A 20,946-nucleotide genomic window follows, 5' to 3' on the forward strand; every position below is an offset into this window, starting at 1 on the left:
CCACCCATAAGGAACCATGGTCATTTCTCTCTCCAAACTATATCTCGTGACCCTACTCTTCGCTCCTGGTTCAAGAGCAGAGAGAAATGACGGGATCAAGTTAGTTATTGGTCCTACATGTGGGAAACTCACTCCCACGGGTAACGTGACGGACGTAAACAGCGGATTACTTGATATAAAAAACTATAAAACTATAGTAAGTTTTGAACATTTTTACATATCATTTGCTTCTAACTTTGAGTATTGCTAGGTCTCATTTGGCGATAGGTAAACTGTCAAAGCTGAATAGCTGGGATTTGGTATCTAAATCGATGTACTGTTTCTAGCTATACTGCCGGCGGGGTCAGAGACGGTTCACCTCTGGCCCCTCCAGTAATTACCCCTCCGTCTCCCAAGGCAGGGGGGAGAACAACAAACGGGCCCGGTTGGTACTAATTAAAAATCAGAATACACTCATAATTCATCAATATACTCCTAGTGTGGATAGAGAACATTGCCAATGACGTAGGAGCAAGGTTCATGGACTATGCAGTGAGTGTTATCCGATTTTTGGACAGCTGAGGATGGAGGAAACAATATATTTCTAGGTCGCAGGAGCTGTGACAGATAAGACGTTGTGGCCTAGCAAAGCCAGCAGTTGGGATTTTGTCCAAGAGGCTGATATCTTTTTGAGTGAGTGATAACAAAGAATTTGTATTCAAAGCTAGATACTCATGCATATCTTGGCTCGGTAGGCCAAAACAACTCATTGGATCCTTCAACTACTCTATACACCGTCTATTTCGGAATCAAGTGAGCATATAAATGGGCTGCCCATACTAGGTCATAATTTTTCGTAAATTAGCGATGTCTCGGGTTCCCGCAAGGACGGACCGGCCAATCTTCCCAGGGCTGCCCAAGTCATCCTGGACAAGATCGAGCTACTCTCGAGACCACCCACAAATGCACGATCGTTCTTGCTTACTGATTCATATGGATATGGATCTCATGAAGCTCCTGGAGATGCATTCAAAAAGAAGGTTTTTAACGGAATTGCGGAAATGAAAACTCGAGTCCCGAGTTTGAAGTTCGCCTTTGTAGGTAAGGGGGAATTGAAAAACGCAAGTACTCCATTTCATACTCTACCTCTAGATTTTGCTTATTTATGGGATGCTGTTCGTGGGAAAAGTCCCGGGTATGCAGCCTTTGGGTATACGAGCATTGGGTCGTGTACCCTGAATAGCAGCACCATAGATGGCGCCGTGAGCACTCATTCGACCTACGATAACACCATATACTGATACTCTAAACCCCTCTTACTATTCAGTGCAATGACCCTGATCACACATTTTATTGGATTCCAAAGTAGGTGCCAGCAAAGACACGTAAGTGAATGCTCTGACACTGGTACGGCATCATGCAGCCATCCATCCAAGCAAACCCATAGGATCATGGCGGACTATGTGGAAAGAGCTCTCGAAAAATGCCACTGATTGAGGTTAACTGACAAAGCCAGCAGATTGGTTACAATGAATTAGTCATCGGACATAGTCCGACCTGCGTTTAGTGAATATTCACCGTGCTCTGTAGTGACAAAATAAAGCAACCACAACTCGTTCTACTCTTACAACACTTCTCTAAGTTGTCTTTGGGTTCAAGTAGGCAAAGTTCGATTTATCTGAAACCCCCTGTTCGGCACATGTACGCGCTAAACCCGTGACATTTACGGACTTCTTCGCCACTAGCAGAGTAACATCCAACTTAAAAGGCCCTAGTAACGTGTCTGGCTAGCGTCACAACTTGAAAATTCTATCCATCGGTACGCTTGTAAAAACCCAAGACAACTAGACTCTCCTTTACATAGATATCAGGTCCAAGAGACAACCGCCCGCATGTACGGGTATCAACAACCTTTTTCCCGAAGGAAATTGAGGGTCACTGGGCGACGGCCATCATGGAGCCCGCATCGAAAAATCAGTAAATAGTTCAGAAGTTGATATTGACGTAGGCACTTATGCATCACAACAAAGGACACTGATTTGACTAAGGCACAGAGGTCGAACCTTGAAATGCGGTGAGATTTGAAGTATTCGGGTCGAGATACGTCTACTAGTCCGCCAATGCAGTTAGATTAGCAATCATACTTGCTTGTAAGAGGTTAATAGTTCATCTTCACGGGCGACTATCGCATATCGCACTGGACATGAGAAGCCGCGCGATAAGCTATACCTAGGCCTCTAATAGATCAGATACTAACCCGTAACTAATGGGTTAATATGGTCCGATTTCGCATGCTGATTGACACGTTTTGGCACAAAGCAAGGCTTAACATATGGCACCTGAAGTGTCACGTACCCCGAGCAATAGGATAAGTCTTCCCGGTTAGATTGAAACTGTGAAACCTGCCTTGTTGACTATAAGCCTGACGATAAAGCCAGGGCAAGATAAATGAAAGTAACGTCCATTAACGCAAACTACCTCTGTACCAGCCTGCGCAGAAATGAACTCATTCCTAAACATGACCCCCCTCCCGGATAGATGAATTTAGGTAACGTCAACCCTAGAATATACGCGGCTAATCATACTCGGAACTTGTACTTGGCCTAGACTCCCCCACGTCGGCATTCAACCTTAACCATAACTCGGCGATTCGACATCCAAAAGCCGAAATAACTATGTATCTCAAAACATGTAAGTTAGGAATTTGCTGATGACGACAGTTCATCAGGTACATTGATCCAACATCAACCGCCGGTTCCACAAAGGATCAAATCATATGCGAACACACCTTAACCAAGTTACTGGGTCCAAAATTGGCAGTTGTATACATTCTACTCGGCCCGGATGTCCAACATTTTCGTGTCAGTACACCCGGATCAATTGGCACTGGTTCAATACCCTTCCTAGCCCCTCGAAATTCAGGGTGCGCGAATTAATTGCCGCGGTGGACAAAGCTAGTCGTTCCTAAATGCCTTCGGCGCCTTCTTCAGAAGCAATGAGCCGGTGGGAAAGAAATCAAATGATTTGTTGGCTTAACATGTACTAGCTGGGAATATGTTTCCTTTGTGCTGTCGGTCCTGTCGTTTTACACCGACAGAGGTGGAAAGTATAAGATGAGGGCATGAACTGACCGATACAGCAAGATAGTATCAAGCAACCTACCTGACTTCAACCTCTCATCCACATATCTATCTACCCAACCACCTGCCTCCTTGGCTGCACATTCATTAACCAATACATAACCTATACAAATGGATTTCGTCTTTACTCTCGCGTCTCTACTCCCATTCGCCTCCTCTACTGGAGCAGTTGAGGACTCAACAGAACGTGATGATTGCCCCAAAGACTTTGGCCAAAACTACAACTACTGTGTTGTTGCGTAATCCTTGTACACTGTCGACCAGTGTTCGTCTATGTAAGCCTGTGTCCCCTACGTGGTGCATACAACCACTAACTCAGACTCCAGAAACATGTCCATAAACACTGCTACACTTCTTTGCGGCTATTTTCTTCGATGCTATTATTGTTTCGTTTTCGTTTTTTCTCGTTTTGTAAATGTTGCATGCCTCGGGATACTTGGGTTTAACTGGGACTACATCCGTCATTCGAATTCGAGTTGAAGTTATTTGGTAATGCTTTGCACAGTTTGCAAAGCTTCTCAAGTATTTGTGGATCTTTTAGAAGAGCGGAAAGCCTATACATGATAAAGATCGCTTATTTAACACCCCTGAAGAATATTCCATGATTCAGTGGACATGCTTTCTTGGACATGAGGTTCTGTCACTATTTAAGTATTTCCAGGGACTGCTGCAACTCATTGGTTGACCGAACATAGTGATACCGTAGCCACTATGTAAGCGGATGTAATGGGTTGATAGTAGCCCCGATTCTAGGTACGATGTTGTTGTCTTGCTTAACGAATGGCCGAGACTCCGGTTAAGCACCGGAGTGACCGTGCGTTCGGATAGTAAAGAGCAAGAAGTTTGGGAACTTGGGATGTGCATGTGCTTGACATTGGCCCACCAGCCATTCGAATTTTCGGTCATATCAAATTCCTATCTGCTTTGTTGCTACTCCCTATCCGCGGCAGACGCGGACCGGATGTAACAACACCACATGCTGAAGGCTTGCTTGAGTCTTGTGGTGCCTTGTTCGTATTTTTGTTTAACTACATACATGATAAATCTTTTGGTCTTTCACTCGCAGCAGCCCGACAATTCTGTCCGCTTGAAGCCACATATCTCATACTGGGATATCTGACTCCCTTACTCGGTTGAATTCTCGGGCGTTTTGGACATGACCCTGTCGAGGCGTCGGGCTCATTTCTATTCCACGGTTGCACTTGCAGTGGTAAACATTCCGATGGCCAGTAAAGGGACACCCCTAAGACCTGGGCCCGCTGGTTATCCCCGGAGTTCACCCCCTTTCTAATGTGTTTGATGGAGCATTTGGTTCCTCAAAGTTTCTGTGGGAAGTCGTTGATATGAAAAGGCTCGGATACCTTCATATATGCGGATGATGAAAAATTCCATCGACTGGTTCTCTGAAGTACAGTGACCCCCGAACATGTGGACACTAGTTGGTTCGGGTACATGAACGGTACATGACGTGCGTTTCCACCCGAGTTAACACATGTTCCTATGAAAGAACCTTCATCTACCATTTCAAATAACCTCGACAGACCCTACGTTCGGCGCTTGTTACGCAGTTAGACCAAGGTGTGTGGCTATGCTACGGATAGCCACCACCCGACAACCACATCAACGGAGGTCAAACAACTGGAAATTATTAGCAAGAAATGGCGCCTGTTTTGCCCGAATTATTTTCCCAAGCCGTATACAGTTTCAAGAGCTACGATTGGTCATCGGAGGCCTTGAATGCATCTGAGAAACTAGCACAAGTGGCTTCCGACTCGAATGTTTTATCCGGTGAGTCCCATCTTTGCGAGCCTCATCAAAGGACTAAACTGATTTCTGTAAAAAAAACAGCCGCCTGGGCATGGCTGTTGGGCGTGTTTGCTTCTATTGGGGCATTTTTTGCAACCAGTTGGCAGTATGTTGGTGCTAGTGGTAAGTGATTGACTACATTCCCCACAACGATCCACAGGTTTACTAACTCGACCCGTAGAAGTAAGCAAGGAACATATATGGGAATGGTTCACTGCCTCATGGCAGAGCCTGTCTGAGTTCTTGTTGCGCCCTGGTACGCTTTCGTCGTTTACGTCTACGCCCCTCGAGCTCATCTGGCTTTCATTTAGATGCTCGCAATGCCATTATCGTGTGGTTCGTTGTATTCTGGATCTGCGTTCTCATTCCTCTGGCCCTTGGATTTGGCCCTGTTGGTGTAATTGGAGGTGCGTCCATACGATCAAGGGATCCATTTCTCCTCACATGGCTCATGGTTTCCTTTCGCCTTTCAGGTTCGCTTGCAGCATGGTTTCAGTCTGTGATTTATGGAGCTTTCACTCCGGCTGGGGGGTTCTTCGCAGTAATGACATCTGTTGGGATGATGGGTGTTGCTTGCCCGCCAGTAGCCGTACCCTCGATGATTATAGCTTCCTTGGCTGCATGGATCACTTGGTCAATGTCTAGCACATAGCAATAGAGGATACGTGTCATGGGCTCGTACAGCACTCCGATATGTAGAACTGTAACTCGTATGTCCCAAGTTTGGGTCAAGGTGACCTATGTGTCAATCGTTACTCAAGTGTAATACGATTCAATCTACACCTGAAACTTTCCAAATCAAGGTAACATTAGTGCGCGTGTTTCGGATGACCAACTAAACATGCCTCGAGGCTAGGGTTTTATAACCACGCGTTCTGGGCACAACTCTACGGCCACTGACCCCCGTTACGATCAACTCACCCTCTTTTTCTAATGTCCAACTACACCTGGTACGTTTTCGTGGACGACCTGTCGTTGTGGTTACAAACCAACCTCAAGGACGGTCACCAACCGGATTGGAATGGTCAGTGTATGTATTGGAAAGAGTTTGCGCGTCCGAACTAACCCCATCTCATTTGTAGAATTCTTGAATGTGGTTCGCCCCGCAAAGGCGCTCCTTTCAGACAGAGCACACAATGGTTCGTAGACCCTATGTGAACTCGCACGCAAGGTTGCTCATTCAGGCTGAATCAGCTGTCGAGAAGTTCGGCGAGGTTGCGCTCTCTGTCCAAGATCATTGGAACTTTGTCAACGATGAGAATCGCATGACGCCTCGTAAGTTGCTTTTGGCCGAATCTGGGAGTTGCGGTGGTTGCTTATGCCCATCCTCAAAGGGGCGCGAGCATAACACGTGCTTGGCTAATGGCGTTTGTATATCTTTGTACGCACCGATGATCCTGCTGCGCAGGAAAGGTGCCATGAAGGGTAACGTGGTATCATATTTTATTCACCGCATGCTTTGACCCGGCGAACATTTACTAGGCGGTATCGCTGCCTTTGTCCAATCAACGCTCTACGGCGGGTTTACCCCCGCTGGAAGCATTTTTGCGACCATGACCACTATCGGAACGCTAGGGCGTGAATCTCCATTGGCAATTGCTGGCGCAACTGCCGTTGCGTCCGCGATCGCTGGGGGGATGTACTTGGCCACCAACTAGGGCTATCTCTAACCGAACTAACGAAATAAAATATGGGATGGGCTTACTGGGGAAGCTTGCACCTGTTACGACCATTTACGATTATTTAAAGCTACGGACTCTAGGAGATGTCGTATGTTGCCTGAACATTTGTAGACATTTTGTGTTAATGAGAGCGCCTCTTCGAGCTCAAATGGGCTGGTCGAGGTGCTACTGGAAATTCATAAGTTTGATGGAGGTTAGGGTGTATGCGATTGTGAGACCACTGGCCTCTGTCCACATATACATGATTCCGCAAAGAATGATTCATATCAATATTTGCTCGCTCTCAGGACCAATAATTGTGTAAGAATATCAATTGTTGTTGCACCAATCCTTCAAGACAATCGTATGCATGCCAGTACTGTACACCTAAACACCACAACAGCAATAAAAACAAGGCGGATATCAAGACACAAACTCGTCATCGGTTATTTTTTTTTACTAGTTGCCTTACTCTTCAACTTTGGCTTTCTTTTCGGGCTCTCGCCCTCGCCCTCGGCCTTTCGCTTTGCGCCGGTCGAAGCGACGCTCGGGATACTAGCGCCGCGAATGCCCTGTCCGGCGCTCTCCCCGCTCGGTTCCACCTCCCCACGGGTCTTGCCAGCCTTGAGCGCCTCGACCGGTTCATCTTTGGCTGTTGCATCCTCGGCTTTGGACCTCGGTTTGGAGTCTGCGCCCCTGGATCTAGGTTTCGAGTCGCGGTCGTTCCTGCCCCTGTTATTGGGTCGACCGCCCTTGTCCCTGTTCCCGCCTCGACCGCCTTTCTGGTTGCCCTTTTGCTGGGCGTCTGCATGGGCACGCTTGGCTGGTCTTGGAGACGCCAGTAGTGGAACGTGCGTTCGTCTTCCTCTGAAAGATAGTTCGTGTGAATCATACTGTGGGAAGAAACGGGGGAGATGGACCGTACCGGAAAGAAGCTCCCAAGTGACCTCTCCACCTCCAATCTTTGGGACTTTTTCTTTCAGGAATGCAATCTCCTCTTCGCTCAGCGTCTTTCCGAATCCAAAGACACCCTCGGTCGCGCCCTTGTCCATTTTAATAAACGGCAAAGGAGTAAACTTTTCTTTCAAGGGGCTCTACAACGCACATATTAATGCTGTTTCCCCATACAAAATAAACAAGAACACGCACCTTGATCTCACCAAACTTGGCGTCCTCCGACCCAGCGCCAGTAAACTTGATCGCAGAGCCCTTTTCAAACTCAAACTCCTCGACGGGGACATTGATTTTTCCTTCCCCATCCAAAGTGTACACTTTACCCTGGAACTTGACCGTCACAGCTTCTTTTTCCTTCTTGCCTCCGTTGAGATTCTGGAATGCGTCAAACTGCTTTCGGCCGCCTGCTCCGCCGGTACCCGAATGCGTGCGAGCTGTGACGCCTTTTTTGTCGAGGCCCTTTTCTTTTATTTTCATTGTGCAGTAGGCTTCTCTGTTGTTGAGATTAGGCAATGGGTTGAGAATGAGAGAGTTGGAGGCAAGACGTACTTGGACATGGTCACGAGCTCGGCTCCTTCAAAAGTTGGCTTGGGGTCTGCTTCGAGGAAAGCTTTGACGGATGAAAAGTCGTCGAATTCGACGAAAACGGAGTTCTGCACAAAGTGTTATTATATGTTGCACAAATGGATGAGAGCAGGCGAGTGGTATGTAAGAAAGCGAAATATAAAGGATAGAAGAGACTAAAGAGGCCTCTTTCGAGCGAAATATGATGGGTACGACCCAATACGAGGCGTAGACGTAATAGACTAGTGGTGGCGTACCTTGAACACCTTTTGCTCAGTCCTACGCATCCTGACTGCATTCACCTTGCCAAACTGGCTAAAGAACTTTTCGAGTCGGACCTGTAGGTCAGGCGTCTCGTCCGGGAACCCTTTCTGTAGGCCGAAACGAGTCAAATGAGGGTGGGCGTCAAAACATAAGAGATTAAATATGATCAAATAAGGAAGGAATGAGTCAGTTATGAGCTGGCTGGTTAGACAACAAGATGAATGGTACCACGTACCGCATAGACGGACCTTTCGAACTGGTCCTTGGGCTCAACAAGCTCATGAGCTCTTCGGGCCTTGGTGCCAGTTTCGTCGATTTCAAGGAGGCTAGAAGAAGAGCGTAGAGCAGAGAGGAGCCATTCAGCTCCTTTGGCTGGATGATTGTATTGGTTAGTAAGTGTGCAAGATGCTATGAGTCAGAGCAAGGAGGAAGAGCGAATGACAGGGATAAAGGAACGAAATGAATTAATCGGTGGTGGCGACGTACGTTCAAATTCCCTCATGCGCTTGAACGAGGCAATGGTTGCAATTGGGATCCAGTGATCCTCGGTCTGGGTGTGAAGCTTCCACATAAACTTGTCGTATGGCAAGTTGGCATCGCTAAAGTAGAACTCGACTGTAAAGGTGCAGTATTGCATTCAGAGCTAGAGAAGCCAAAAGAGAGAGACTGGTACTTACACTGCTTGACAGCACGCTCTTCTTCGGTAGCCATAGGAGTATCGACTGCAGCAGAAGCCATGATGAGAGAGAGTGGAGAGAGAAGGTCGAAATTTAGTGCATGCATGCACGTGATCATAACATTAGGCGTGATTAGTCAGCAGATCGCTCTATGTTTGGTTCCGCCGGTAGATCATTTAGTTCTCCGGTATATGCGCCCACTGCGAACCCGTTTTGGCTCGAGTCGACGGCAGACCGACGACCGTAGCAGCGTCGGGGTGCAGAGAGATAGAACTGAATAGGTGAAACCAAACTTGGCCAAAGCGCCACACATCCCGGAAGTATGGAGGACAGATTGAGCCGTATCGACCGCAGAGCTAACTGTGCGGCAAAGTGCTAGACAATTTGGTTTCCCATGCAATCTAAATACGTAGATGTTTCTAGTCCGGCTGGGGGGCTTGATTCCGAACTCGACACCACACCACCGCGAGCCAGATTTTTTTTCACTCGCAGAGTCTGAGCGTTGAACGCTAAGAGGCTTGGATAGCGCTTTTTCGATCGGTGATTTCGAAACACAAGCTTGGGGTTCGTATCCGCTCCGTAATATTTTTCGCACGCGCGCCCGCCGCCCCGCCCCGCCGCCCCGCGCCTCCCGAACACCGCATCATAGAAAATAAAATAAAATAAAGAGAAAAATGGCCTCGTCGGACCACGAGATGGTTGACCTGACGCACTCGCCACCGCCGTTTGCGTCGACTCCGCTCAAGGCAAGCCGGACTCTGTATCCATCCCCAAGTTGTGTCCCGTGCTCACACGTTGCCATCAGCAGGACGCTCCCCGGACTGCCATCCTCATCTCTTCAAGTCTGCCTACTTCCCGCGGATCAAGTCCGACTGCCCACTCGACACCCGCAAGGGACCGGGACATTCTCTCCCTCAGCAATTTGCTTTCTCGACAACACACCGACGACGACGGCGCCACCACTGACCACGACCACGACCACGACCACGACCACGATCATGCCACCGTCGACCCCCCAACCAGCGCCTCTGTCACTCCGCAGACCACGCCCGTCACCGCACCCACCGAGCCTGGTCCCGAGCCAAAGCCCAAGAAGAAAAAGCGCCGGGTCTCGAGGTCGCCGTCCCCGCTCCCTGCACCGCCTCCCCCTATGCTCACCGTCCGCCTCGAGTGGAATCTGCCCAAACCTGGCACCCACGAGCACAACGAATCCTATGCTATCAATGTCCGCGACATGGCACGGGAGAGCGGCCAGCGACATGCGACACCCATCCCTACTCGTCGCATCGACGACTATTCGGACGACGACGGCGTCAAGGGGGATACGTCCGCCGTTGAAGGCGCAGGCAAGGAGATCAAGAAGAAGCGCAGAAAGAGGAGGGAGGAAGAGACCGAGTACGATTTGAGCGATGCCTTTATTGATGATTCCGACCTTCAACGCGATTCGAGGACCCATTTTGCCCAGACCAAGCAGCAGGGATTCTATGTTAGCAGCGGAGAAGTTGCCCTCGTCAAGGACAAGTGAGTCTCCGCACATTTATTAAATTAATGGTGAATTAATTGACATGGGTCGGACAGAACGGTTCCTAAGCCTCGTAAACGAGTTTCCAACGCCCCATCCAAGCCCCTGTCCAAAGTTGCCGCGACCAAAGCAGCAGCCCAGCGCGCTGCGTCCAGTTCAGTGGCAAATGCATCCTCCGCAACAGCAGGAGCAGGAGCTGGGGCAGCGAACACGTCGACCGCAACAGCTGGAAACACATCTACACTCAGCGTCTCCATCCTCGCCGCTGCCCTTCCCCAACCCCAACCGATGCTCACGGTTGGCGCACCCGTCTACCCACGCACGCCCACTCCGCCCAGCTCGGGTGCTCAAACACACAGTGCCCAGTCGTTGCCGCCCATCTCCACCCCGTCCAACGATCCTGGTTTCAAGCCCATGTCGAGTTTTGCGCCCGAGGCGAGTCCGATGGATGGGAATACGAGTCTGGGAATGAAGAGGCAACGGACAGAGACAAATGGTGTTGGAAACGTGACGACTCCTGTGGGCGGGAAGAAGCCCAGAAAGACATTGGTGGATACGGTATGTTGTGTGCCACTCTGCCCGGTTGGAGGTGTTGACGAGCTATGCAGGAGCCGTTTTCGGTTGCACTAGAGAGAGGCTGAAAGAGCTGCATGAAGAGATCAAGACTTGTATGTTTCTTTTGCGTTCCTTTTAAACTGGCAAATAACCGAGTTGTTGGACAGATTCTTGGGAAAACAAAGCCAAGTTCCCCCCGAACCTGAAGCCTCGTTTGACGACTGTCGCGCTAGAAGCGCTTAAACTGGGCGAATACAATGAAAACTTCTTCAATTACTTGCCCAAGATTTTCCCGTACAACCGGTTTACGATGCTCGTGAGGCCCTATTCGTCGTAGAATCATCAGCGATTAATATTATTGGTAGAAACTCACTCGTCGGTTAATGTACAAAGATCATAGTGAAATACTACGGAAACGGGGTGAAGAGCTTTTGGTCGAGTTGAAGCAGCTCGTTGATCAGGGATTGCCCGACCAAGAGAGGTTGCATGCGGATGCTATCAAAGCCTGGGGTGGGTCGAAATGACGAGACGTATTGGGATGTGAACTGACGATCCGGGTGGTGCTTGGCGAATCACCGTGGACTTACAGAAACCAAGAAGTATCCGTGTTTGCTAAATGGCAAGAAGAATACACGCAGGCGTTGGCGAACCATGTGCCCCAGGAACAGCTACCACCTAAACCTGTAAGCTCGTATTTCATCCAAATAGCGGGATAGTTTGAACCAACGGCACTTGGATAGGACATCCCGCCTCCTCCTAAACGCTACAAATGGAACGACGCGATCAAGGAGAATGTGTGGCAGCAAGTGTGCCTGTGTAACGAGTCGGCGGCGCTGGCAAACGAAGCTCAGTGAGTGTGGGGTTTCTCTTTCCCGACCCAACACGCATAACTTGGCCTATCGCAGTGGATTCGACCAGAACCTTGCTCCCAAAACGAGCGAACAGTCTCTCCGGAAGAGCTTGTACCAAAAGATTGTAGGCGTGTTCCCCGAGGGATGGCTGAATAGTAATTTAATTTCGAGAGAAGGTGAGTTGGATTCATCGATCAAACTCCCCTCATCACGACTAACAGTTCCACATTAGTCTCGGAGATGAAGCGTAAAGAAAAGAAGGTGGCAGACGCAGGCGAAGGAGATGACGAAGACGAGGGGCATGCATAGACATATCCGCATGCGCACGTAGACTATTGAGCCTGGGACTGGAATCGACTCGCGACCAATGGGGAGACCTGTAATTCGGCCTTGTAACTTTTTGTATTTATTCACTATTCATGTTCCTGGAGTTCCCGGGGGGCGGTGCCAGGGTCCACGGAGGGATCCGGGGGGTGGTTTTGCTGAATGCATCGATTCGTTTTGCACATCTCTTTTGCCCAGCTTTGTGTGTGGTGCTCGTACTCTTGAATTGACAAGATGATGCTTGCGCGTGCTGGACGATCCACGGCGGCGTTGAAGAGGTCGTTTGCGACGACGGTGGATGCGGCGGGTGTGTCTGTTGCGGCGGTCGACCACGGTCAGCCCACCACCGCGGTTACGGTGCTCGTCAAGGCCGGGAGCAGATACGAGACCCAGCAGGAACTGCCCATTTGCTCAAGAACTTTGCGTTCAAGGCAAGTCGTGAAATAAATCCATTTTATGCGGAATAGCTCGAGGGCTGACTCGTCTGGTTCTCACGCAGACCACGTCCCAACGATCTGCCCTCCGTACCGTCCGCGAGGCAGAGCTCTATGGCGGAGTGCTCAGCTCGACCTTGACTCGTGAACATTTGGCCATTACCGCCGAGTTCTTGCGCGGCGACGAGTTGAGTTTCATCGCTCGGTCCATTTATGCGCACGATTAATTAATTGAATGCGATTGGACAGACCCCATTTCGTCGACTTGCTCTCGTCCGTGGTTACCTCGACCCAATTCCTCCCACACGAGTTTGCCGAAGATGTGGTCCCCCACTCGATCGCAGAGACCACCGCCGCCCTCGCCAACCCATCTGCCCAAGCGCTCGAACTCGCACACACGATCGCGTTCCGCTCCACCGGCCTGGGCGCATCCCTCTTTGCCCAGCACCCATCCAAAAACGACCTGGAAGCACTCAAAGAATTCGCCAAGTCGGCGTTTACCAAGTCGAACGTGGCCGTGATTGGAACGGGCATCGACTCGTCCAAGCTTTCCGAGCTTGTCTCGAAGCATTTGAGCGGCTTGCCTTCTTTCGCTGGAGCGGGCACCAAGGGTTCGTCTTCGCAGTACTTTGGAGGCGAGACCGGGTTGGGTCGCAGGGTGGGAACGCGGTGTTTATCGGCTTTGGTGCTCCTGCTGGGTCACCTGAATTATCGGCCCTCCAATCCCATCTCGACGGCGCTCCCTCGGTCAAATGGAGCACTGGCTCGTCCCCGTTGGCGGGCACGGGTGCTGTCCCAGTATATATCCCATACTCGATGCTGCACTGTTTGGTGTCCTCGTATCGGGTAACAATGTTGCCGCAGATACCAAGACCGCTGTTGCCGCTCTGAAGAAGGGCTTGAGCAAGGAAGAGGCTACCAAGGCAGTGTCCAAGGCTAAATTCAAGGCTGCCAGTGCTCTCGAGGCCCGGGAAGGCTTGGTCGCCGCTGTCGCTCCTCAGGTGAGTCTTCTTTCATCCCGATTCGGGCACAGAGTTTACGATTGACCGAGCTTTCTAGGTCTTTGGTGGTTCCACCTCTTCGCTCGATTCTTTCCATGCTGCTCTGGACAAGGTTTCGGAAGCTTCGGTCTCCAAGGTACGTCTCATCGCGCATTTATCCTCCATTTTGACTAATTCTGGCATCAGACTCTTTCCTCTCTGCTTGGTGCCAAGCCTACCTTTGTGGCAATTGGAGACGTAATGCGCTTCCATATGTTGATGAGCTCGGCCTCTGAGTTATTAGAGACTGGGTCTAAAAATTTGAGGGGTGTATTTGAAGATGTTACAGTAATTCATCCTTTCTTTCGTACTCTACTCAAAAGAGGTTTTGCGTGTCACACGATGGATGTGTTTTCATTTCGTCGCCTTTTAAGGAAATAAAAACGGTCAAGGCCTCGAACGTTGCAAGAGTGCGGATGATAGGTTCTCACATATGTCTGTCAAATAGTCCGACACCCATAGGTCCGTTTTCGCAACCAAGACGCATCACACCACTTTGACTGCTGGATGGCATTATATGCCCCGAATCCAACTTTGATCCCGTCGAACAAGTCACTGATTCGCCCGAGTCGGTGATTGGCAAGTTGTCCAGCCTTTGGTTCCTACGGCGAAGTTCGGAAGTCACGGTTAAAAAGTGGCGGTGGAATAGCCACTCGATCGGTTGGTCCGGGTGTGGCACCCAGTCGACGTGTTCGCTCGTTCTGAGACGAGCTTGGTCCATTGAAATTGGGGACTAACCACCAAGCGCATGTACCCGGCGGCACATTCTACCACAGTCCATTCTCAGATGAGACATGCAATCGGTCTCGATCACAACCAAGCTTATTTCCATTTATATTATATTATTTTGTCTCAAACGCCCATTTGTTCCCCTTCCCTCTCTTACCCTACTCCTTCTCCTTTTCCTTTTCCCGCGCAACCACACTCGCCCACTTGATTTGCACAACCAATTCCTTCTTCTTCACATTCCACTCTGCAACAGCCGAGTCCGGATCCACGGTGGTGGGCAGGAATTTTGTCCCACCTACGGGTGCACCCGTTCCCTATATCATAAAAAAAAAAGAAAAACAAGAGTTTAGAATGGTATACGTCATTTGCGGGGTTGCACGTACCTGTTTTGGTGGGAGGAGAGGGGTGTCGAGGTGATATCGCGGGCCGGCGGTAAAGATTAGTCTCCGGGCTTCAATATCGAGTGTGGTTGATGCATGCAGGGACTTGGTCTAATAGTTGCAAGTTGGGGGAGGCGATTAGTATAGCACGTGCGGTCAAATATACTGAGAACATAGAGAACGTGTGTAAATTGAGATTGCAGTATCTGGCGACTGGGCAAAAACCCTGATTATAGAGCCAGCGATAGAAGGCGCGCCGATTAGTCCAAGGTCGAATGGGAAGAACGAGCTGAGCTATTACCGGCCACGGCCCTAGACCTAGCCAATCAAGTCGGTAATTCCCAGTGGTCAAGGGAATAATTAGGAGCCTTGTAAATCATTGGAAAAGAATAATGTGTGAGAAGATGTAGGGTGCGAGGTGATCCGGGAAAGAGGAAATACGTGTGAGAAATAGAGAGATCCGGTATGTCACTAGGAATGTCACAATACATATTAATGAAATGGGATATTCCACTTTTTGGTCGTAAAATCGAGCAAGCAGTTTATTTTTTTGAAAGTTGAGAGGGAAAATGGACAAGCGCCCTCGACGGGGCGATCTACCAAGAGGCAGTGTGATAGAACTACTCACCAGTTCAGGGACGTGAATCACTATACGACAACCTTCTCTTGTCGGGGACCAATTCCATGAAGGCACTGCTGGGGCGCCTAATTCTTGAATACGAGCTGTGCTAATATTCTCGGAGGAGGCCCAAAACGCTGGGATCCTGGCGGTCCTTGGTGGGATGGCCCCCTTGGACTTGATGTTCGGGGTGGCGATGGCTGGATGTACATGTGGCGTTATGACGAGGCTTGGTGTTGGTTGTACGTACATCGACTTAACGTAAGACCGGTTTTCTCCTCGATTCGAGACAATGCGACATCTTGAAAGAGTGAGTTCGAATAACATAGAGCCAATGAGATGTTATCTACCTATCAACGTGCCGCGGAGCTTCGTATCCTTGGCAGCCTTGCTACATACGGTCGGATTGAATATGGCATCAAAGATGATACATGGCTGTCCAGCTGGGGTCGAAAATGTTTAATCGGATACGCTCATGGATGGAGCTAGGGGCGCTCACCCTTGTCAGAACCATCACGGCGCTCGCTGAGAACCAATGGTAGATGACCCTCGGCCGATGGAATGGCTGGGTGGTGACAAATGTTGACGAATAGTTTGTGACCATCAGGCTGGACACGAGTCTTGACGCAGAATCCTGTGGATGATCGGTATTGAATGTGTTATGCCAGATCGCGACTCACCTGGATCCGGCGTGAGCTCCACGGGGACTGCGTTCTGTCCGTGGGATGGAGGGGAGGATATCATAGTGCGCGATGGTCACGTGCAAAACTTATAAAAAGCGCTTGACTAGAGTCATCCTTCTCCATCAGCTCTTTTCTTCTTTCCTCTTCAATTTCAGTTTCAGTTCTCGCTCAACCCGCCGCAATGTCTTCTACTCCCTTCCCCGATGATGCCGAGCGCCTCCAAAAGTACATTGAGGATCGTCGTGTCGTTGGATACGATCCTCTTGTCAGCCTGCTCTCCTGAAGCACGATATCCCAGCCTCCAAGGCTTCCCAAGACACCATCGCTCGTGCTCGCTTCGCCGCATCTCGCATCATTGCTGGCCAAGACGACCGTCTGCTCGTCATTGTCGGCCCCTGCTCTATCCACGACCCTCAGCAGGCTCTTGAATATGCGGATCGCCTCAAGGCAAAGATCCCAGAGTGGGATGGTCTTCTCATTATCATGCGTGCATACTTGTGAGTTTCAATCTTCTCTTAGGCCATACGTATACTCAGCTATCTACAGCGAGAAGCCCCGCACTACTGTTGGCTGGAAAGGACTCATCAACGACCCCGAGATTGATGGCTCGTTCCAAATTAACAAGGGTATCCGCATCGCCCGCCAACTCCTCTGCGACCTCACCAACCGCGGTGTTCCTGTCGGCTCAGAGCTGCTCGATACCATCTCTCCCCAGTACCTTGCCGATCTTATTTCCTGGGGTGCGATTGGTGCCCGCACCACCGAGTCCCAGCTCCACCGTGAACTTACATCCGGTGTTTCGTTCCCGGTCGGCTTCAAGAACGGTACCGACGGCTCCGTCGGCGTCGCTGTTGATGCCATGCGCGCAGCGCCTCTCCTCACGCATTTATGGGTGTTACCGAGCAAGGGTTGGCCGCCATTGTCAAGACCCGCGGCAACCAGGACGTCCACGTAATTCTCCGAGGTGGAACCAAGGGCCCCAACTACTCGGCCGAATACGTCCAACCCGCCGCCGACGCCATCCGCAAGGCCCGCCCAGCTAACCACCCCTCGATCATGGTCGACTGCTCGCACGGAAACTCGAGCAAGAACCACAACAACCAGCCCAAGGTCTGCGCCGACATCTGCTCTCAACTCGTTGCTGGCGAGACCTCCATTACCGGTGTCATGATTGAGTCCAATATCAACGCCGGCCGCCAAGACGTCCCCGCCGAGGGTCCCTCTGGTCTCAAGTACGGTGTCTCGATCACTGACGCTTGTATTGACTGGGAAACCACCGTCGAGACCCTCAACGCTCTCAACGAGGCCGCGAAGCAGCGCCGTGCTGTCCTCATCGAGCGCCAGTTCGCAAAGAAGGCTTAATTTGAACCTTTTCTGTGGTTTTATCTTGCATGTATTTCTTTATAGACGCATTTTGCATAATTCTACTGAATTTTTCATTGAACCACACTCGAGCGTGAATCGTCCGCCCTCTTCAGCATGCGTTGAACGCCTTGTCCTCAAAATCGAGTTTTGTCCGTTGTATCAAACCTACTTTAACTGGCAGCAACTTTTACGTAGCCCTCTTCTTGAATCAACACTGATCAACCCCCCCTCCCTGAATGACGTTGTTCGAGGCCTCCTAGCTGTCGACTTTTTGACAGGATCGAGTTCAGGGCCCAGCCAAATTAATTAGCCAAGCCGAACTCTATATTTTCGACGCTGATGTCTTTGCGCCTCTCGATATCATTGAATGGGCAGATCACTGAGACAATGGGCGGCCGTTGTGCTAGTGATCGGTGCAATAACACTGATCATCGATATCAGCATATATATGGTGAATTATACATTTTCAGTGTCGACATATATTCTGCGTCATTCCACGGCGTCATTCTCGTGTGATTTGGTTTGTGAAAGTGTTGAACTTTGTTCAATGACATTCAGTGGTTTGACAGTTATGGAGAAGTCTCGTACAAATTTGTTGTTGTGACTACTCTTTCAGAATCTCTCCTCTAAGGGCGACGATATGGATAGAGAATTACATGAACGCAAGTTACCGAATTGGCCCAATAATAGAAATCGCTTCGTTTCCTGCTGTATACGACCAAGTGCGCTTGTCTGTTGCAGCATTTGCCGATCTTCATTGTTTTTCCCACCATGGTACAAACTCAACGGTCCACGTTTGAAATGATGCAAACGAATGCTAATGGTCATATGCGCCTTGCATCGAGATCATTGCACTTGAGATTACGACAAACACAGGATAAGACCGAGTGAATACAGATGCTGGCTGAAAAAGTTGATAGGGATGAGTGGAGAATCGCGAGCACGTCATGCAATACAGTTGGCCATTGTAATTTCAGGCAGGAGGACATGTATCTTCCAAGAACTCAGTTGAACACAGGTATTCAACTACCTCGTGTGATAGAGTTGATCTACACCCCCAGTGCAAGATGTCGTTGATCTTGGCGGTCCACAGCCAAGATATTGGTGGGGGAAGTGGGGGTGGAGAGTCTATTAAACTCGAGAGACGTCATTGCGTGTGGGAAAAGTGTACGGCGCCTTGGGAGCTAAACTCCACCAGAATAACACCTAAACTATGGCTAATCTTCGGGTTCGATTACGCGTGGAAATGATCTCGACGAAAGAAATTTGTCGAGTATTGAAAGGATCAAGCTTGTTCGGTTCGAGCTCTCTGACTGTAGCCTCGAGGTCACCACCTGTACATCCATGAGCTTTGGTGCGTCATCTGTTGACTTTAGTCGGGCTCAAGCGGCTTGTAGGAGGAAAGGTCATGTATACGTACGAGCGCGATTTGTGCATCTACGCATTTGGCTGGGATGTCACAGTCGACGTTGGCGTGACGCCCACAGTACTCGGTCTTAAACTCAGGAGGTACCAGGAAGACAGATTAAGATTAATGTATCTAACCGTTACGATATTACATGAGTCGGCTAAACGGCGGGGCTATAAGCAAATAAAGCTATTATTCGCTGCTCAGCCTTGGTTACTTTGTCCCTAATTTGGCTCGGGCTGAAGTTGAAGCAATGTCACAAAATGAGAATAGCCTTACGGGACGGAAACTAGAACTCACAAGTCAATTTGCAAATGTCGATACTACATCATAGAGTTTCACAACGTAAATCATGTATGTATGATAAATCATTCGATGATTTTGCGTTCTTAAAATGTTTTAAGAATAATTGTAAGGCCTTGTTGCCCTCACATATGCTATCCGGGGTTTCGGTATTTATTGACCTCTCCTCTTCTCAGTATGATTGATACAAAAAGACAATCGGAGTAGGTGCACTTCAGTGTACTCCTTGGAACCAATAGCTTATAGAGTTATTCTGAATAATAGACTTTTTACTGAAAAGTGGAGTGTTGGCTCCCAGCATCTCGTGCCCACGCTGAGAGCACTCATGTACTACAAGCATCAAAAGAAGGCCTGTGGCCGAGATATTTATTTTGATCGATTAAGGGCATATAAGGCTCGAACAAGAATTTGGGCCGGGCTACTATTGCTATGTCTTGTGAGGTTTATTGGAGAGATCATTTGCAATCGCGGAAAATACGTGAAAGGGGTTGGAATGACATACATCAGGTGAACCTTTGGGGTTTCCGAAACCTTGGTGGACTACGGGGGACTCTGAAGCGTTTACTTGAGGATCCTTCGGTATATAACTCTGGTCAATCACCAGTAGAGAGAAAGCTTATCTATTATCGCTTACGTTATTAAATATGCAATATAAACCCATAGATGTGCGAATAGGTGACAAGTCGTATCCAGTACGTGGGTAGCTAGCTCTTAGTGCCGGACTTTAATAAAAACGGCTTGGCCTAAATACTCGCTAGTAAATGCCCAGGTATTTAATTTGCTGAAACCTCGACATTTATTACCGCAGCTTCGCTTCTCCCTGTATTCTCTTTCTCGAAGAAGGAAGGCGAGAACGACAGAAAAACAGGCCTCAAATTGGATTGGAGCGTAATCCATTCATGCTGTGAGTACATTGGTTAAACCAATAGACGAAAGGATTCCACTCATGTCAACTTTGTCGTAATGGCAGTGAGTTGTGACTGTTTGATTTTGAGGTCAAGCCCCGATCAGATGCACATCGCCAACTTGTTGTTGGAAGTATTGATGAATAGAAGTTATTGGTGAGTGGTGAGAGTATTATGAACTCAGATATTTTTTATACATTGAAAACTATGTCGAGGGAACGTGCACCTGTACTAGGCATGTTAATCTGGTGAGATAGACTCGATGCGCATACACTATACTTTTAATATATTAAGCCAGCCCTCGCAGAGTGAGAGTTTGTGGATGGGCGGCTCGGCCGTTCACGAAATCACCGCCAATTAAAGACACGAAAATTCGTTGAGAAACAGCCTTACGATATTCGATATGAAACCTGCCGGAAGTCTATATATGTTATGGAGGTTTCTATATCTTCTCCAAATAATCGGCCAGAATTGTACTAGAAACGGTCTGTCTACTAGCCCGGGCCAAAACTTTCTGGATGTTTACTATTAACCGTTTCCGGCATGTTTCGTTAGAGAGTCTATTTATCGCCGAATTCAGGGATGCCTATATGTTGCAGTGCCGAAATAATCAGAATCTATGTGGTATACGTGAATTGATGCCCCACTTAGTGTGTAGTGAAGAGAGACGGAGGGGTCGTCGGCTCATGCGACTAATGCTCCTGCGCTCGCCATTGAGTATACGTCCTGTGTCCTCTACCGGTTCCCTTAAACCTATCCTACTATACATTATACAAAACTGGA

The 20,946-nt window shown here is 49.1% G+C and overlaps 7 protein-coding genes across 7 annotated transcripts; 5 read left to right on the forward strand and 2 right to left on the reverse strand.

The window, feature by feature from the left end:
* Positions 1 to 16: 16 nt before the first annotated feature.
* Positions 17 to 5,577, forward strand: RhiXN_12010 (carbohydrate esterase family 16 protein; the record flags this gene model as incomplete). Its single annotated transcript, XM_043331825.1, has 14 exons — positions 17 to 196; positions 251 to 267; positions 327 to 424; positions 479 to 531; positions 588 to 672; positions 735 to 792; positions 845 to 1,080; positions 1,132 to 1,241; positions 1,307 to 1,344; positions 4,822 to 4,907; positions 4,968 to 5,048; positions 5,107 to 5,181; positions 5,237 to 5,332; positions 5,399 to 5,577. The coding sequence occupies 14 exons, from the start codon at positions 17 to 19 to the stop codon at positions 5,575 to 5,577; spliced, it is 1,392 nt and encodes a 463-aa protein (XP_043186586.1).
* A 281-nt stretch (positions 5,578 to 5,858) lies between these two features.
* Positions 5,859 to 6,583, forward strand: RhiXN_12011 (uncharacterized protein; the record flags this gene model as incomplete). Its single annotated transcript, XM_043331826.1, has 4 exons — positions 5,859 to 5,949; positions 6,008 to 6,064; positions 6,120 to 6,200; positions 6,408 to 6,583. 4 exons carry the CDS (start codon positions 5,859 to 5,861, stop codon positions 6,581 to 6,583), a joined length of 405 nt encoding a protein of 134 aa, XP_043186587.1.
* Positions 6,584 to 7,032: 449 nt separating this feature from the next.
* On the reverse strand, positions 7,033 to 9,163 carry RhiXN_12012 (La domain-containing protein; the record flags this gene model as incomplete). Its single annotated transcript, XM_043331827.1, has 7 exons — positions 7,033 to 7,680; positions 7,736 to 8,033; positions 8,090 to 8,193; positions 8,362 to 8,475; positions 8,604 to 8,740; positions 8,855 to 8,983; positions 9,046 to 9,163. The coding sequence occupies 7 exons, from the start codon at positions 9,161 to 9,163 to the stop codon at positions 7,033 to 7,035; spliced, it is 1,548 nt and encodes a 515-aa protein (XP_043186588.1).
* A 556-nt stretch (positions 9,164 to 9,719) lies between these two features.
* On the forward strand, positions 9,720 to 12,282 carry RhiXN_12013 (cbinuclein conserved middle domain; the record flags this gene model as incomplete). Its single annotated transcript, XM_043331828.1, has 10 exons — positions 9,720 to 9,743; positions 9,851 to 10,566; positions 10,624 to 11,125; positions 11,202 to 11,235; positions 11,290 to 11,438; positions 11,488 to 11,632; positions 11,720 to 11,805; positions 11,863 to 11,972; positions 12,028 to 12,149; positions 12,206 to 12,282. The coding sequence occupies 10 exons, from the start codon at positions 9,720 to 9,722 to the stop codon at positions 12,280 to 12,282; spliced, it is 1,965 nt and encodes a 654-aa protein (XP_043186589.1).
* A 249-nt stretch (positions 12,283 to 12,531) lies between these two features.
* Positions 12,532 to 14,309, forward strand: RhiXN_12014 (ubiquinol-cytochrome C reductase core subunit 2; the record flags this gene model as incomplete). Its single annotated transcript, XM_043331829.1, has 7 exons — positions 12,532 to 12,735; positions 12,797 to 12,936; positions 12,981 to 13,478; positions 13,531 to 13,732; positions 13,791 to 13,868; positions 13,919 to 14,059; positions 14,220 to 14,309. The coding sequence occupies 7 exons, from the start codon at positions 12,532 to 12,534 to the stop codon at positions 14,307 to 14,309; spliced, it is 1,353 nt and encodes a 450-aa protein (XP_043186590.1).
* A 349-nt stretch (positions 14,310 to 14,658) lies between these two features.
* RhiXN_12015 (pre-RNA processing PIH1/Nop17) lies at positions 14,659 to 16,243 on the reverse strand (the record flags this gene model as incomplete). The annotated part of the gene is made up of 7 exons (XM_043331830.1): positions 14,659 to 14,814; positions 14,884 to 14,991; positions 15,509 to 15,699; positions 15,750 to 15,800; positions 15,850 to 15,942; positions 15,999 to 16,133; positions 16,180 to 16,243. 7 exons carry the CDS (start codon positions 16,241 to 16,243, stop codon positions 14,659 to 14,661), a joined length of 798 nt encoding a protein of 265 aa, XP_043186591.1.
* A 120-nt stretch (positions 16,244 to 16,363) lies between these two features.
* Positions 16,364 to 17,544, forward strand: RhiXN_12016 (3-deoxy-7-phosphoheptulonate synthase; the record flags this gene model as incomplete). The annotated part of the gene is made up of 4 exons (XM_043331831.1): positions 16,364 to 16,421; positions 16,481 to 16,679; positions 16,729 to 17,032; positions 17,086 to 17,544. The coding sequence occupies 4 exons, from the start codon at positions 16,364 to 16,366 to the stop codon at positions 17,542 to 17,544; spliced, it is 1,020 nt and encodes a 339-aa protein (XP_043186592.1).
* Between the last annotated feature and the right edge of the window lie 3,402 nt (positions 17,545 to 20,946).

This window comes from Rhizoctonia solani, chromosome 15 (genome assembly GCF_016906535.1).
Source record: "Rhizoctonia solani chromosome 15, complete sequence".
Lineage (NCBI taxonomy): Eukaryota > Fungi > Basidiomycota > Agaricomycetes > Cantharellales > Ceratobasidiaceae > Rhizoctonia > Rhizoctonia solani.